Genomic DNA, 16,852 nt, shown 5'->3' with positions numbered 1-16,852 from the left:
AAAACACCTGTCCACCAATATTGCTATATTCATCAAAGCTATCCTTCAAAATCTAAGAAGAAATGAAAACATTTCAAGGCAAGCAGAAACTAAACAAATTTATGACTACCAAGCTGGCACTATAAAAAATACTTAAAGAAATACTTCACACAGACGAAATAAAAGCAAACCCCAGAGATCACAAATGAACAAATCTCATTTGAAAAGTAGCTAACTATATGAAAAACAGGACCAAATTAAACATCAGAAATAAATCAAAATGGTAGCAATTAATAAGCATCTCTTTATAGCATCTCTTTTTTTAACATTGTATGTTAATAATCTAGACTCTCCAATTAAAAGACATAGGCTGGCAGAATGGATCAAAAAATAAGACTCAAGGGGCTGGGGCTCAATGGTAGAATGCTCGCACAGCATGCATGAGGCACTGGGTTCAATCCTCAGCAACACATCAATGTAAAATAAAGATATTGTGTCCATGTAAAACTAAAAAAATAAATATTTAAAAAAAACAAGACTCAAAACTATATGTTATTTACAAGAGACTCATCTTATAGGCAAGAACAGCCACAGGATGAAAGTGAAATAATAGAAAATTATGTATCATGCAAATGGAGCCCTCAAAACAAGGAGTAGTTACTCTCATATCCAACAAAGCAGACTTCAAGTCAAAATTAATCCAAAGAGACAAAGAAGGTCACTTCATACTGGTAAAGGGAACAATTCAACAAGATGGAATGATAGTAAATATTTATGCCCTAAATGTGGGTGCAACTAATTACATAAAAGAGACACTGTTAAAATTAGAGCCTCAGATAGACACCAGTATAATAATACTAGTGATTTCAACACACTTCTCTCACCAATAGATATGTCATTCAGACATAAACTCAGTAAAGACTCTTTAAGTCTAAAAATATTATAAATCAAATAGAATTAATGACATCTATTGAATATTTCATCCAACAAGAGCCAAATACACTTCTCAGTGGCTCATGGAAACTTCTTCAAAATATATTATATTCTAGTTCACAAAGAAATTCTTAACAAATACAAAAAATTGTTATAATTTCTTGTATCTTATCAAATAATAATGAAATTAATTTAGAAAAGTCAATACCAAAAAACCCTACAGAAACTACATAATCATATGGAGATTGAGCAATACACTTTCCAATGATGAATGGTTGATAGAAGAAATTTGGGGAAAAATTTAAAAATTCTTAGAATCAAACAAGAATAGTGATAGAACACACCAGAATCTCTAGACACTATGAAGGCAGTTCTAGAGGAAAGTTTATATATGAGTATCTATATAAGAAAATCAGAATTTTTCCAAATAAACAATCTTGAATAATGCATCTCAAGGCCCTTGAAAAAGAAGAAAAAATCAATTTTAAAACCGGTAGAAAGAAGGAAATAATTAAGATCAGAGCCAAAATCAATGAAACCAAGAATGAAAAAAATCAAGGAATCAATGCAATGAAGACTTGGTTCTTTGAAAAGATAAACAAGATTTATAAGGCTTTAACCAACTACTCAAAAGAAAGAGAAGATCCAAATTAATAAAATTAGAGATAAAAGGAGAAATCACCACAGACATTACAGAAATCCAGTGCATCATTTGGGACTCTTTTGAAAATGTATATTCTAAGACATTGGAAAACCTAGGAGAAATGGATACATTTGTAGAACCACACAACCTGCCAAAATTGAATCAAGAGGACACAGAAAACCTAAACAGACTAATAAATTGTAATGAGACAAAAGCAGTAATAATAAGCCTTCCAACAAAGAAAGATCTAGGACCAGATGGATTTGCAGCTGAATTGTATCAATGAACCAAGGCTCCTTAAATTATTCTATAAAATAGAAAAGGATGGAACACCTCCAAATTCATTCTATGAAGCCTGTATCACACTCTACCAAAACCAGATAAGGACACAGCAAGGAAAACAAACTACTGCCCAATATTTAGATGTCAAAATTCTTAATATAATATTGGAAAATCATATTTAACAACACATTAATTAAGATTGTACATCATGACTAAGTTGGATTTATCCCAGAGATGCAAGGGTAATTTAACATATGCAAATAAATATCTGTAAATTCATCACATAAATAGAATTAAGGTAAAAAATCAACTAGTCATCTCAACAGATGCAGAAAAGCGTTCAACAAAAGTCAGCATTCACTCATGAAAAAAAAAAAAAAAACACCCAAGAAAGTAGGTATATAAGGAGCCTACTTCAATATCATAAAGACATCTATGAAAAACCCCAAATCAACATCATAGCGAATGGCGAAAAACTAAAAGCATTTTCTCTAAAATCTGGAATAAGACAAGGATGTTCACTCTCATCACTCCTACTTAATGTAGTACTAGCCAAAGCAATTAGGCAAGAGAAGAAATAAAAGGGATAAAAATAGGAAGGGGTCAAAGTATCACTGTTTTAAGATGATATGAGCTTACACTTAGAAGATCCAAAAAAGCTTCATCAGAAGATTGCTAGAGCTAATAAACAAATTCAACAAAGTAGCAGGTTACAAAACAAACACCCCAAAATAAATAGGTTTCCTATATACTAATAATGAATCTGCTGAGAAAGAAATCAGGAAAAAAATTCCATTCATGATAGCCTCAAACAAAACAAAACAAAACAAACTAGGAATAAATCTAACCAAGGAGGTAACATACCTCTATGATGAAAACTATAGAACACTGAAGAAGGAAACTGAAGAAGACATAAGAAGATGGAAAGCTCCCTACTCCCATGTTCATGAACAGTCAGAGTTAATATTGTTAAAATGACCACACTACCAAAAGCAATGTACACATTCAATGCAATCCCCATCAAAATGCCAATAACATTCTTCACAGAACTAGAAAAAATAGTGCTAAAATTCATTTGGAGAAATAAAAGACCCAGAATAGCCAAAGCAATTCTGAACCAAAAAAAAAAAAAAAAAGAACTGCTGGAGAGATCACAATACCTGTCTTCACAGAACTATAGTAAAAAACAAAATGCATGGTACTGGCATAAAAGCAGACACAAATACCAGTGGTACAGAATAGAATACAGAGATAAATAAAGAGTCATCTGAATCTTGACAAAAGTGCCAAAAACATATGTGGGAGAAAGACAGCCTTTTAAACAAATGGTGCTGGGAAAAATGTTTATCCATATGTAGAAGAATGAAACTAGACCCTTTTCTCTTTCTCTATACAAAGGTGAACTCAAAATGGATTAAAGGCCTAGGGACTAGACCAGAAACTATGCAACTCTTAGAAGAAAATATAGGGTCAACACTCTAGCATATAGCAAGCATCTCTCCAACTCCGTTCACACCCTTAGATGCATGACTTCCACTACTGTAGGAGCTGCTGTTCATTGTTCCTTGGCTACCTGTGCAATGTTTGGTTGAAAATCACTGCTGTTTTCCTGTAAAACTTGGTCGTATCCACCCACTCATGCTGCTCTGTCTGCCATAGCTGTCTCCATAACCACCACTCAGCTGGGTCACCATAACTGGACTGGTTTGACAAGCCCATGCCTCCCATCATTTGGCTACCATAAGCACCACTGCTTGCTCCTGCTGTAGAATTCAAGAAGAATTATACATATCTATGTTGCAAATTTGCTTTGTCTTTTGACATAGTTGCCATAGCATCTTCATGAGTAGCAAACTCGACATCTGCTTCACCATTACTCTGCCATGGGGACCAATCTCAGTGTGTACTCTCATAGGGTTGAGTGGTGAAAAAAAATTATAAATGTCATTCTCAGTAGCTCTGAAAGGTAATCTCTACAGGTGTACACAGTGTCCTGTTGTGCTCTGGAAGGTAGAGCCACCAACCCAAAATCTGTGATCAGACATTCTCTGACCTAAATCCATAGCCATTATTATAGCTGTTATGGTCATTGTAGCCTCTGTAGCCTCTACCATAAGCACCACACCTCATCCTCTCAAACCCAGCTCCTCTGCCAATGCTGTTATATCCTCTGCCAGTCCCAGGTCTGTCACAGAGACTTGGCAGCTGCGTGGCCATAAGCTTTCGTGGCAGATCATAATAAATTCTAACTTCAGCTTGTATATTTAAGAAATACCTGTGCCCTATTGTTTCCTTGTGTTTCTTTAGAGACTTTTCCACTATTTTCTATGAAGCAAATTGCATGAAGGGCTCCTCTATACTCTTCCCTGGAAGTCCTCCAGCAATGTTATCCCATTTGGCACGATTTCCAATCCTGAGAACTGGACAATGTCTTCCTTACTACAGCCAAAGGGGAGTCCTCTAAGCCCATATGAAGCCATCAATGGCCATATCAGGACTACTTGAGTAGCAAACTCAAGTAGTATGCTTCAACACCCAATTCATTTCAATGTTGTTTGACTTGAATACTTCAACATATTGGTGTTCCATAGTTTCTCTGTCTTTTTTCAGGGCCAATTCGACTTCATCTTCTGAATCAAGTTCAACAAAAGCCTTGTCATTCGGTCTGCCTTCTCTGGTGTATGTGAAATGAATACCTCGAACCCCATTTTGAATTTTGCAGTCAGAAAACAAATATTACACTTCATCAGCTGAACAAAACCAGGGCAAGTCCTGGACCTTCACCATGAATCCTTCTCTGACTTTGGAGCTCCACATTGTGTCTCTTCGAGGATCCTGGCATCAAAATAGATTATAAACACGACTTTAGCGTGGCTAAGAGGAATATCTTGATATCTTCTTTAATTCCAACAAAAAGCAGCTTTTTTACAGTCACATAAGCCCTTGGTTATCCAGATTCCTCTTGTTATGTCTCATTTAACTCTCCCATCAATTGAACGGGCTCTTGCAGTCACAGTAGCATCAACCTCAGCCACAGATGAGAAAATTACAAAACTGGATCCTCTTGATCTTTTGCTTGCAGCATTCCTCATAACCACACAGTCTCTAAGGGTCACCATTGCTCACAGTACTTTGCTAAACTTTTTTCTGTGGTTTCAAAGTTTAAGCCACCAACAAAGAGTTTACGGAACTGTTCCTTTTCTTTCTATATTAGATGCAGTCACTTCCGCTGGATTTCCCATAGCCAGTGAGAAGAGAGAGATCTCTACAAATGAACATGAACTGGACTGGTCTTGGCGCTGTAGTGACTTCTGCCGCTGCTTGAGAAACAGCACTAAGAGCACCTCCACAGGGACCCGGCATTGCTGCTACTTAGATAGCTTTATCTTAAAGATCAATAACTTTAATAATTAGGCTATGAATTTTTAATTGTCTGATACTGAATGTCCTACAAAGTACCTCAATTCAACTGACATATTCTAGACATTTTCTTTTCATTTTGCTCTCTCTGCTGTCCTTTCCCTCCCATTTTTTATGAGTTTTTGATAATCATGTAACTTACCACGACAGATCAGTCTTCTCCATATATCACCAGTGAGGTTCCCTAGGTAAGGTCCTTGTCAAGAGCCCCTTAAATGGTGCCTCTGCTTCCAGTTTTTCCCTCCCCAACATTTCTTTCCTCATTGTTTTAAGAGTAAACTATTCATTGCTCACCAGTAACTGGTATGTGAGCCTGAAGGTCCTTAATTTCTTTGGGTTCAAGAGAAAACCCCGTGTTTTGTAGAACATTTCTTAGGTCACAGATACCAACCTTCCCTCCTTAATAAAAAAAAAAAAAAAAGAAAAAGTAGATAAGGATGAGATACAATGACAAATGCAGGTATCAATCCCTAACTAGAAACAAAAGTGAAAAGAAACTTTAAGTCATGTGGGAGTCAGGAATATACTTTCATAATTAAATTTCTGAGAGTTTATATTGAGGGAAAAAAGCAGAGTTTGGCTACTCTGATGAGTTAGGCAAAGATGACAATCAAATCATGTTATGCTGGTCCAAAAAATAAGATTTGAAACTTGCTATAGTAATAAAAAACTACTTCCCATGTGTTATTGTACATAAAGGAGAACTCTGATGAATGAGGAAGAATTACTGAAAACCATTGGTGGTCTTTATTAAATCTGTCTTAAATATGAAAGTTTGAAGAATTTATGTATATGATTTCTCCTTGTTTAACTCATCTGAAGTATATGTATATCTATCATAAAAATGTTTATATTCTATATCATAGAAGAAATGATTGCTAAAATTAAATATATAAAGTGAAAAAATATCCATATATCAGAATAGATAAAATGGATAGAAAATAGTTTGTAGTTGCTTGGGTCTGGGAGGATAGGAGGTATGGATTGTAACTGCTAATGGATACAGAATTTCTAAATGAAATTCTAAAATTGGGGTGATGAAATTCTAAAATTGATTTTGGTAAGAGTTGTACAACTCTGTACTAAAACTCTTTGGTTTATACACTTTATTTATGTTTTGATGCAGGAGATTGAACCCAGCATCTCACGCATACGAGGCAAACACACTACCACTGAGCTACACCCCAGCCCTTGAAAACTGTCTTGAACATTATTGTCTTTATTCTTTGTCTCACTTACCTCTGAAGGATTTCACACCTTCCATTAATTCTTTCTCAAAAATCTTTTTATCAGCTGTAGGATAAAACACAATTAGGTTTTTGGAGAATTACAAAAATCAATGTTCATACTTAAAGGAAGGGAAAATTTAGAAATTTATCATAATTCTTTATTACTGAAATGAAAGATGTATAGAGAACTCACTGCAATGAATCTGTCCATTGGACAGAATACAAAACGACTGTTACTGGCATCCTAGTAAGGGTGAATAGTGCATAGCTTTTTCTTTCCTGTTTTCTCCTCTCTATTTTGGCTTAATTTTTTCTTTCTTCAGCTTTCCTACACTTCTGTCCTACCATCTCATTTCTTCTAAAAAACTTGTTTCTCCTATGATAGGACTTTTGACTGGCAAGGTCCCTGTTTCCTAAGCCAAAATATAAATGAGAAGAACAGGACTTTTTTAGAAATGCTAGCTAAAATTGGGTCTCCCTATCCAAGCCACACTGGGGGTGGAACCCAGGGCTTCATGCTTGCTAGGAGAGGACTCTACCACTGAGCTACATCCCAACCCAGACTGTGTCTTTTAAAAAATATTTTAAGTTGGCATAACATGTTTCAAATATTAGGATTACTAGTACAAATCCTTAAAATCAGTCTTCCCAGGAACTTGGAGATATGGACATGGTCCCTGATCTTCCAAAGCTGAGGATAGTGCCATACTTGTAACTGATCTTCAAAAATGTTTGTTGAATGAAAATAAATTTTTAGATACTAGTGAAATAGAACACAGTAACATACTTACCAGAAATGGGCAGAGTTTTCAGCAGCTTTTTGTATTCATTATTTGTGATTTCTATTCCCATTTTTTTCAGAACATTTTTTAGGTCCCCAGTATGAATCTTCTTTCCTTTAGAAAAAGAGAAACAGTCTTAGGTGAGAATATAGAATTATATAACATTTTATTATTGTCTAAAACACATACATACATACATACATATACAAACATATATATGAAATTCATCATTCTTAGCTGTAGGGGGAAGAACAAGGTGCAATGAAGACTTGCTTAGCTTTTTTTAGTCAAGGAGGGGAGTCAGAAATTTTTCTTTCAACCTAAGTAATAGGGAATCTCATAACTATAAAAAAATAACATATAATAAGCAAAATAGGGAATTATAAAATTTCTCAGTAATTTTAATGCTGTTTTATGGCTAATATAAATAATTCAACTTACTATTATAATAGATTTTTTCTTCTTTTTAATATTTCTTTTCCTTCTCTTCTGGTCTTCTCTAACCCCTCCCCTTACTCCTCTTTAGCCTGAATTACAGCATGTTTTAAAAATAACAATGAAAGCTGATATGTTTCATCTTGAGTGAATTTATATTATATAGTCACACAGTAAACTTTGGGAGAGCAGGAAGCATATCTTTCAAAATTCAGCTGTAAACCATATTTCTGCTCTGCCAGCAGGCCCCTTTAAATTCTGACAATAGAGGGTGCTAGAGAATGTGAGCTTGAAAGGCGGGAGAGTAAAGTTTCTTCCAGAAGCTATGGCTGAAGCCTGTTTTATCAGTTTTACCTTGTGGAATCAGCTTCATTGTACTTTCCTTCTGATGCTAACATCCGATTTTAGAGTTTTAAGGTAAAATGACAGTCTATAAGTCTAGATTTAGCCAAATTATGATTCAAGGATGCATGTAAAATAAAAAAAAGTTTTAAGACAAGGACCCCTTGTTGAAATAACTGAGGAGGCACTGAACCTAAAACTAAACCCAAAAGAAAGTAGAAAGTTAGAAACAGTAGTGAGCAAAGAAGATTGGTAATTGTGTTGAAATCTTGCAGAATATTGGATTTAAATCGCTCTGTTCTTGCTTTCGATATATGACAAAACCCCATCCCAGGTTAAATGTAAATCTCTTACCCTTTGCCTGTGCTAGCTGAACTAGAACCAAAGTAAACTCTGCTGATGGTCCTCCCTTTAAATTACAGTAATGAACTTCAAATGAATCCTTATTGCAACTGAGCAACCACATTATTCTTTGCTAGTCTATAACTTCCCCACTCTTAATGACTACTTAACATCTTTTTTTCCTCTTTTCAAATCATGACTACCACTTTTATATATATATATATTTTTTTTTTTTTTTTTTTTTTTTTTTTGTAGTGCTGGGGATTGAACCCAGGGCCTTATGCATGCAAGATAAGCACTCTACCAACTGAGCTATATCTCCAGCCCCCATTTTATTTCTTTAATTAAAAGAAAGCTTTTTTTTTTGGTACTGAGGATTGAACCCATGGTCTTGGACATGCTATGCAAATGCTCTATCACTGAACTATATCCCCAGCCTTTTTGGTTTTATTGAAACAGGGTTTCACTAAGTTGCTGAAACTGGGAACTTGTAATCCTCCTACCTCAGCCTCCCTAGTCACTGGGATTACAGGTGAGTGCCACTGCAACCAGCAAGAGCCTCTCTCTTGATAACACCTCATTCTTTAGATATTCACACTGTTTCTAAATCTTATCCTCCCACGTGTTCAAATTTATTCCAGTCAAATTTCTTTACATCATATCCCTCCCAAGCAAACTACCTGCATATGTATCCTTGTTTCAGAGTTTGTTTTCTGGGTTCACCCAACCTAATTTAATATCCTTTATTTTGCTTCCAGGATACCACATTCTCTTCATTTCCTTTTTCTTTTGATACATGGGATGGAACCCAGGGGCACTTAACTATTGAGCCACAGGCACAGCCACATTCCCAGCCCTGCCCCCCCTCCCCTTTCTTTTGAGACAGTGTCTTGCTAAGTTCATTAGGCCTTGCCAAGTTGCTGAGGCAGGCTTTGAACTTGTGATCCTCCTGCCTCAGCCTCTTGAGTCACTGGGTATATAGCCTGTGCCACTGTGCCTGGATCAGCACCCCTACCTGTGGTGAGCCATTCCTATAGACCGTGGCCGCCATTAGAAGATGGCGCCGGCTTCCACTGTGGCCTGTGATAAACAACTCCTTTTTTGGAGAGTTGGCACGTAATCCCTTATCACCCTATGAGAAAGCTCCACGTGGCAGCTTTGCATTGGGGCTTGAGATGCTTTATTAAGGCTGGGAGGGGCATCCGAGAGAGAGAAGAAGAAATATCAAGGGCCTGAATAAACTGCTGAAAGAAGATTCCTGAGTTGCGTCTTCCTTGCGGGCAAGGGGTCGCGACACCTACCCCCTTTTTACATTTTATTTTGAGACAGGTTCTCACTAAGTTGCTGAGGGCCTTGCTGAGTTGCAGAGGCTGGCTTCAAACTTGTGATCCTCCTCTTTCAGCCTCTCAGGTTGCTGAGATTACAGGCATGCACCATTGTGCCCAGCTCTCTTGGTTATCCTACTGTATCACCAGCTACTCCTTGTCCCCTTTGTTTTGAATCTCTTCATCTTGAAGTGCTCCAGGATCCATTTATTATCTCTCTTCTCTTCACCACTTATACTCCCTTGGGTGAATTTATTTCATCTCATGACTTTAAATACCATTTATATACCTGTGGCTTTAAATTTCATATTTATACTCTATATATCTTAAATTTGAGTTAGTCTAGAAACTTTATACTTGAAATCTGAATTTGGAATCTATCAGACCTCAAAATGGCCCAAACAGAACTTCTAATTTTCTTCCATCCCAATTTGTACAACTGCTTAGATTAAATAAGTTATTATATGCTAACTTTTTTCATGTCAGTTAATGTAAGACTAATGTTACCATTTTGTTCTAGACAAAACAAACACAAAAACAAAAAACAATCAAAAATCTTAGAGCTGGGGGCAGTGGTGCATACCTGTAGTCCTAGTAACTCAGGAGGCTGAGGCAGGAGGATCACAAGTTCAAAGTCAGCCTCTAAAACTTAGTGAGGGCCTAAGCAACTTAGCAAGACCCTGTCTCAAAATAAAAATGAACAAAAAAAGGGATGGGGATGTGGCTCAGTGATTAAACACCTATGGGTTCAATCCCCTGTACCCCTGCTCCCCAAAATCTTAGAATCATTCTTGACTTTCCTTTATCTAGTACTTTCATCTAATTCATCAGAAAAAAATTTAAAAAACTACTTTTAATAATCTCCATTGCTTTCTACCTTGGTTTCTGTCACCATCTTCTTCATCATTGGCTATACTAAAAACTCTGGATGGTTTCTCTGTTTCTACTGTAGGCCTGATCTCCTATTTAGAAACACAGCGGCCCTGTCTCCCTAGCAAGTCCTGCTTGCCCAGTCTCCTTTATGCTATTCTACTTTTTATTATAGCACTTGCTGATATATATATATATATATATATATATATATATATATATATATATATATATGTGTGTGTGTGTGTGTGTGTGTGTGTGTGTGTGTAAAATGTTTGTTGTTTAATGCTTGTTTTCCCTGCCAGAATGTAAACTTCATGGAAGCAGTGATCTTTGTTCTATTTGTTCTGTTTACTGATGTATCTTAATGCCTAGAATAATGCCTGGCATGTAGTAAATCTTCAATAAAAAGTTGTCAAATAAATAAATGGAGGAAATGCTTTTGTGTTAAGATATATTTCAATACAAAACAAAGATCACACAATATCATACTCACTGTAACACCCCACTCACCTGTAATCGTTTTAACTTCATTCATCAACACATTTAAATCAGTCTTCCCTTTATCTTTAAGATAAAAAAGCATCACACAGATTTGTAAAACTATAATATCTTTAAATTGTGAAGCAGAAACCCCAAATTCAATCATTCAAAAATGCTTCCCTAGAAGTTTGTTATTTTTTTCATATCAGCTCCTCATCAACTTAATACAGCTACTGCTATCTACCCCGTAAGCTCAAAATCCACACGGCATAATGCGAGAGCAAAGCTGAAAGCACTTTTCTTTCCTTCAGGACAAGCTATTCTCTATTAAGTTAGTCTTTTCAGGGCTTGAGACTTTTTCAGAATTTATAATTTTTGTGTAAAAACAGCCTTTCTAATTGTTAATGCTAATTGCCTCTTTTAGCCTTTTAATCCCATTGGCACCAAGGGATCTGCTATGATATGATATGATATAATGTGATATGATATGATATGTACAATAGTCTGGCTATTGTTAGATTGTGAACATGATAATAATCATGTTGATATATTCAGTTAAAGTCCATTTATGATGACAAAACTTTGTTTTGCAGTGACCATTCTCAAATGAAAAATATCTTCATAGATGAGGTGCTTAATTTCTTTACTTAGTATTTCTCAAATTAAAGTCTGAAGCCACTGAAGGTCAGTGGTACATTTAAAATGCTTTGTAAAATTGCAAGTTGGAGAAACAGTAGTTTGGGATGTTGAGATAGTAGTTAAAACATACTACCATTCTAATAGGTTAGACATTTAAACTGCCAATGTACATCCTCTTTTCTCATTCATTATGACTTGATTAAGGATGCCAATAAATCACTGTTCAAACACATTTATACTGTTATATTATTTGTAATTCTCCTAAGATGGTAATTTCCTCTGAGAGTGAGATACCAAGAATCACTCTGAGGTATCAAGAATCGTACTATTACCTAGACATTAGTTTAATGCCGCACAAGATTGATGCTACATAAATATTTATTAAATAAAAGTAATAGCAAAATGCAAACATTGTAGAGAATGAATTAGCTTTAAAGTCAATATGTATTCCAGGTTCTTAGATGCAAAATTTATCCTTGCTTGTTCCTTTTTTATGCTTTTACCTTTTTTGGTATTCTTTTATAGTCTCATATTCTATTATTATTAATATAATTTTCAAGTAGGATAAGGAAGAATCCTTTTTGATAAAATTCTGTGCCTGTAAAGAACAAATGCCATCACATCCTTAATTTTGTGTGTCTTCAGTTATTTCTACCAAGGCCTTTTGGACCTCTATTCTATCCCAGGTGATTACACAGATGTACAAGGTATGCCACTAAATTTATATTAATAGTTTCACACTTTAAATCACTGTCATGTTGAGGTTCTAGTATACTAGGATATGAGGAAAACCACAAAAATCTACAGGACATTAATTATATTGGTAGATTAAAAGAGCTATGTAAAGGATTTAAAGAAATAAAGAAAAAGTCATTTTTGGAAAAACTGTTTACCTCTTATTAAGGCAAAAGTCAATGCCTGATACATGATAAGCATTAAAGTTAATGTAATGAAAAGTACTATTGATTTAGAAATGCACATGTTAATTGACTTGGATTAATCTTATATTTAGTGGCAAAGTGTTACCCCAAATTTCTTGATGAAATTTTTCCAGTTCTACTAGCATGAGACCATGTAATATGACAAGTTTAATTAATTATATTGCTGAAATTACTATGAATGACTTAAATTTGTTAATTCCAGCAGCTCATGGAAGTAGAGCATAATGGTTTCTTAAGCCAGATTGCTTTTTTTTCCCTTGGCTCCATCACTTACTAGCTTTCTGACTTTGGGCAAACTACTTGATCTCTCTGTGCCTTAATTTCCTTATAGGTAAAATGAGAGGTAAAAAAGAACCTACCTTATAGAAATGTTTGCAAGATTAAATAAGTTAGTGTATATAAAGTGCTTAGTATAGTACTTGTATATGCCAGGAGTATGTATTATTAGTTATTGCTACTTACTGCTGGATTAACAGTAGTAACAACAAGATTAATACTCTAAGTATCCTCATTATACCTTGTTATTTCCTGTGGTGTTACATGGAGAGTTAACACTTGCCATTCACACTGGCATTATTTTTGGTGATTCTTTCCAAATGGTAGCCACCAGGCTGAGTTTAGTAGCTATATTTAAGTCCTCTTTCCTTTCTTCTTTCTCTCACTCTCTTTCTCTTTTTTATGTATACCTTATTTTCAATTATTCTAGCTTTACCACTGGATTCATTGGACTCATTCCCAAAGTTTTACTAAAAGTTATATTGATTTTCAAAATTCTCACCATCAACTGGTAGATGCTCCTTCAGTGTCAGGATTTCTTTCTTCTTGAGATTAATTCTTGCATTTTTAATGAAAGTTTTTGCCTTACCTGAAGATACCTTTGTCCCTTAGGAAAAAATGGGATAAATATGAGAAATATTTGTAACGATATCAAGAGTGGGTCCCTCTAGCTTATGCCTAGACATCAGCACTATGAAGAGAATGAAGAACAATTAGGAATCCCTAAATCCTGATCCATGGAATTCTGTCATGACTTTTTTTTTGTGGTTGGGATTGAATCCAGGGCTTCCTACATGCTAAGCACATACTTTACAATTTAGTTATACCTTCATCCTGGCTTTTAGAAGAAATTTTAAGAGAAAAAAGTTCAGGATTTCTAGTAAGTCATGGCAAAGACCAAAATCAATCTTTATAAATATGTCTGCACAACAGAATTTTAAGCTTGAGAAACAGAAAAAATAAAGAAAGTTTATGATTTACTTCATCATAATCCTCTAGGAAACTTTTTAAGAAATTAAATTTATTTTTAACTGATAGATAAAAAAAATGAAAATTGTATATATTGAAAATAGGGTAATGTGATGTTTTCACACATATACACATCATGTAATGTTTAAGTCAGGCTAAACATATCTATTTCTGCAAACATTTATTATTTCTTTATAACAAAAATATTCAAAGTACTTTTTTCTAGCTTTTTGAAGTGTATAGTTTGATAGCATTATCTGTAGTTGCCCTTTTATACAATAGCATACCAGAGTTTCTTACTTCATCTAGCTGCAATTTAGCACCAATAGACCAACTTTTCCCATCCCATCTTCTACTCTCCCCAGACTCTAGCCACTACCATCCACTCACAAATTGTGAGACCAATGTTTTTAGATTACATATATGAGTGAGATCGTGTGGTACTTGTCTTTCTGTGCTTGGTTTAGTTCATTTAACATAAAGTTCTATAGTTTCATCCAAGTTGTTGCAAATGACAGAACTTCATTTTTTAATGGCTATTATTCCATTATGTATATGTATCATATTAAATTAATTTTATCAATAGTACATAATAATTATACATAATAGTGGGATTCACTGCGGCATATTTATAGATGGACATAACATAATCTGATCAATTTCATTCCCAAATACCTTTGTTGAGCCTGCTTTTCTTTCTTTCTTTCTTTCTTTCTATTTTTTTTTTCTTTGTGGTACTGGGGATTGAACTCAGGGGAGCTCTACCATTGAGTTACATCTCCAGTTCTTCTAAATTTTAAAAATTTTGAGACAGAAACTCTTATCTTGAGATAGGGTTGCTTAAGGTCTTACTAAAATGCTGAAGCTGACCTTGAACTTATGATCTTACTGCCTCAGCCTCCTGAGTTGCCAGGATTACAGGTGTGCACCACTATGCCAAGCTTATTTTTTATTTTTATTTTATCTTTTCTTCAGTGCTAGGGATTAAGCTTGGGGCCTTGTGCATGTTGGGCAAGTACTCCATTGCTGAGCTACACTCCCAGCCCAGCTGAGGGGACCAGTCCAGTCTCACTTGAACCCTGGCAGACATTTATATTAAAGAAAACGAGGGTCACATGCTCCTAGCTGTCAACATGTGCCCAGATAGGCAGAACTAGAGGGAGTCTGAGATCCTGCTCTTCTGGGTATCCCCACCCTCCACCCCAAAGCAGCATCAGAGAGGAAAAACACAATAATTGCTGATACTACAATTTAGTTGTCCTGAGATTTTTCATCCTGTTTCTTGGAGAAGTATAATAATTTATCAGGTGTGTGTGTGTGTGTGTGTGTGTGTTTGGTGGCTGCAGCTAGTTGAAGTTGCTCTCACATGGTTTCTTGCTGAAGGAGTTAGGGCGGTATGTGAGTAGCACCAGGCATTTCTTATCAAATGAGTCTGGGAGGAAAGTGGTCCACACCTGCTATATGTTATCTCTGTAGCCTTTTAGGCTATGTGCTCAGGGATGGGGCCAATGCAGAAGCCACGGTGGGCCCTACTTACCAAATGAGTCAGGGTGGAATGCCGGTTGTGCCAGGCATGTTCTCCAGAGCCCTCCAGGTTTCATGTGTGGGGGCAGGACAAATCCCAAGGCCACAGCAGGTCCCTTTCCAAAACTAATTAGGGCAGAAGGCCGTTCCAGGCATATATTCCCCAGAATGTGCGCCTCAGGGCAGGGCAAATGCTGAAGCCACTGTGGGTTCCTAGATGCCTCGGGGGATGGTGGCAGGGAGACAAGGGAACTTGTGCTGGGGCAAGGATTGCAGGAACCATGGCAATCTGCCATTTCCCCACTCTAAATCCTGTGTCTTTAACTTGGACACCCCTGTCCCCACATGTGAAACCACATGACTGGTCCTGCTCTGGGTCTTTAGAGGGCAGGCTGATTAGCTGATTCCAGAGGGTGGTGTCTTTCACTGCTCTCTGCATTACACTAGGTGTTCCTTATCCACACAGAACTCTCAGCAGATTCATGTCCCTCCCCTAAGCCAGGACAGTCTCTAGGGTGACTTCTCCAGTCCAGTCAATGTAGCAGAGTATCCACAGGGACCCAGAGAGTTGAATATGCCACAGTTTTTGATCCCCAGAGCAGTATAGTCTCAGACAATAGGCTCCTTCTGAAGATGGTTCTTGGCTGCAGCATTCTGAGAGTTCATTGGGAAATGCAATGAGATTCTTCTCTGTAACTAACCTGCTAAGGAGAATCCAGGTCTCTTATTTATTGAAGCTGTCTGCGGGGTTCAGATTTTTGCATCAAACTGTGACATTCTCTTTCACCTTTACCTCCTTGGAGGGAAGAGTTCTCCAGTGGTGGCATCAGATACTAGGTACTAGGGCAATCTTGCTACGTCAGTATCCCTGGTGTCTAAATTTCATGACATTTTAGTCTCTGCTGTTGTGTTGAGTGCTAATCTTCCTCCACTCTCCTCCCTATGTAGTTACACATCAGCTACTTTGGTTCTGTCCCATGGAGAAGCAGATGAGTGCTGGGTACCTTGGTTCTGCCATTTTGCCCCTTTCTTGACTCACTTTTTAAGGATCTGCTCATGTGTTACACACTCTATTAAACTATTTCCTAATCTATCTTCCTCTATGCGGTGCTAAGAATAGAACCCAGTGCCTTACACTTGCCTCACTTCTCCTTTGGCTTTTAACATTTCATTGTATTTATTTATATGTATTTTCTTCCAGCTATATAAAGCCTAACTACATAAGCCCCAACTACATAGAGCTCTTAGGAGTTTGGTTTTTTAGTTCTATACTTGGGATATGGAACTCAATAATGAGTTAGTAAAAATCTAACTCACCAGTAAAAAGATCCCCTTTGTCCATTACTGCACCCACATTAACATTCCCCTTATCTGTAAGACAAGACAGAATTTATGGATAAAGATGATAAAAGAAGTGGAAAAAAAGATAATAAAGTCA

The 16,852-nt window shown here is 36.3% G+C and overlaps 1 protein-coding gene and 1 pseudogene across 15 annotated transcripts in view; both read right to left on the bottom strand.

The window, feature by feature from the left end:
- The window catches only part of Efcab3 (EF-hand calcium binding domain 3), a 107,242-nt gene that overhangs the window by 75,262 nt on the left and 15,128 nt on the right, over positions 1 to 16,852 (bottom strand). For 13 of the 15 annotated variants that reach the window (XM_071603940.1, XM_071603943.1, XM_071603945.1 and 10 more), the window contains 6 exons: positions 16,732 to 16,785; positions 13,424 to 13,528; positions 11,096 to 11,149; positions 7,278 to 7,382; positions 6,497 to 6,550; positions 5,552 to 5,656 (listed from right to left, as the gene is read on the bottom strand). In XM_071603940.1, the coding sequence (XP_071460041.1) occupies positions 5,552 to 5,656; positions 6,497 to 6,550; positions 7,278 to 7,382; positions 11,096 to 11,149; positions 13,424 to 13,528; positions 16,732 to 16,785 (477 nt within the window). The remainder of the gene's footprint in view (positions 1 to 5,551; positions 5,657 to 6,496; positions 6,551 to 7,277; positions 7,383 to 11,095; positions 11,150 to 13,423; positions 13,529 to 16,731; positions 16,786 to 16,852) is intronic. The other 2 variants (XM_071603950.1, XM_071603947.1) reach the window with 2 other exon arrangements.
- LOC114101284 (heterogeneous nuclear ribonucleoprotein H-like) lies at positions 3,393 to 4,627 on the bottom strand (annotated as a pseudogene).

The sequence above is a fragment of the Marmota flaviventris genome, chromosome 17, assembly GCF_047511675.1.
Source record: "Marmota flaviventris isolate mMarFla1 chromosome 17, mMarFla1.hap1, whole genome shotgun sequence".
Classification (NCBI taxonomy): Eukaryota; Metazoa; Chordata; class Mammalia; order Rodentia; family Sciuridae; genus Marmota; species Marmota flaviventris.
The sequence above is the reverse complement of the archived record's forward strand: the minus strand, read 5'-3'. Positions and strand labels throughout refer to the sequence as shown.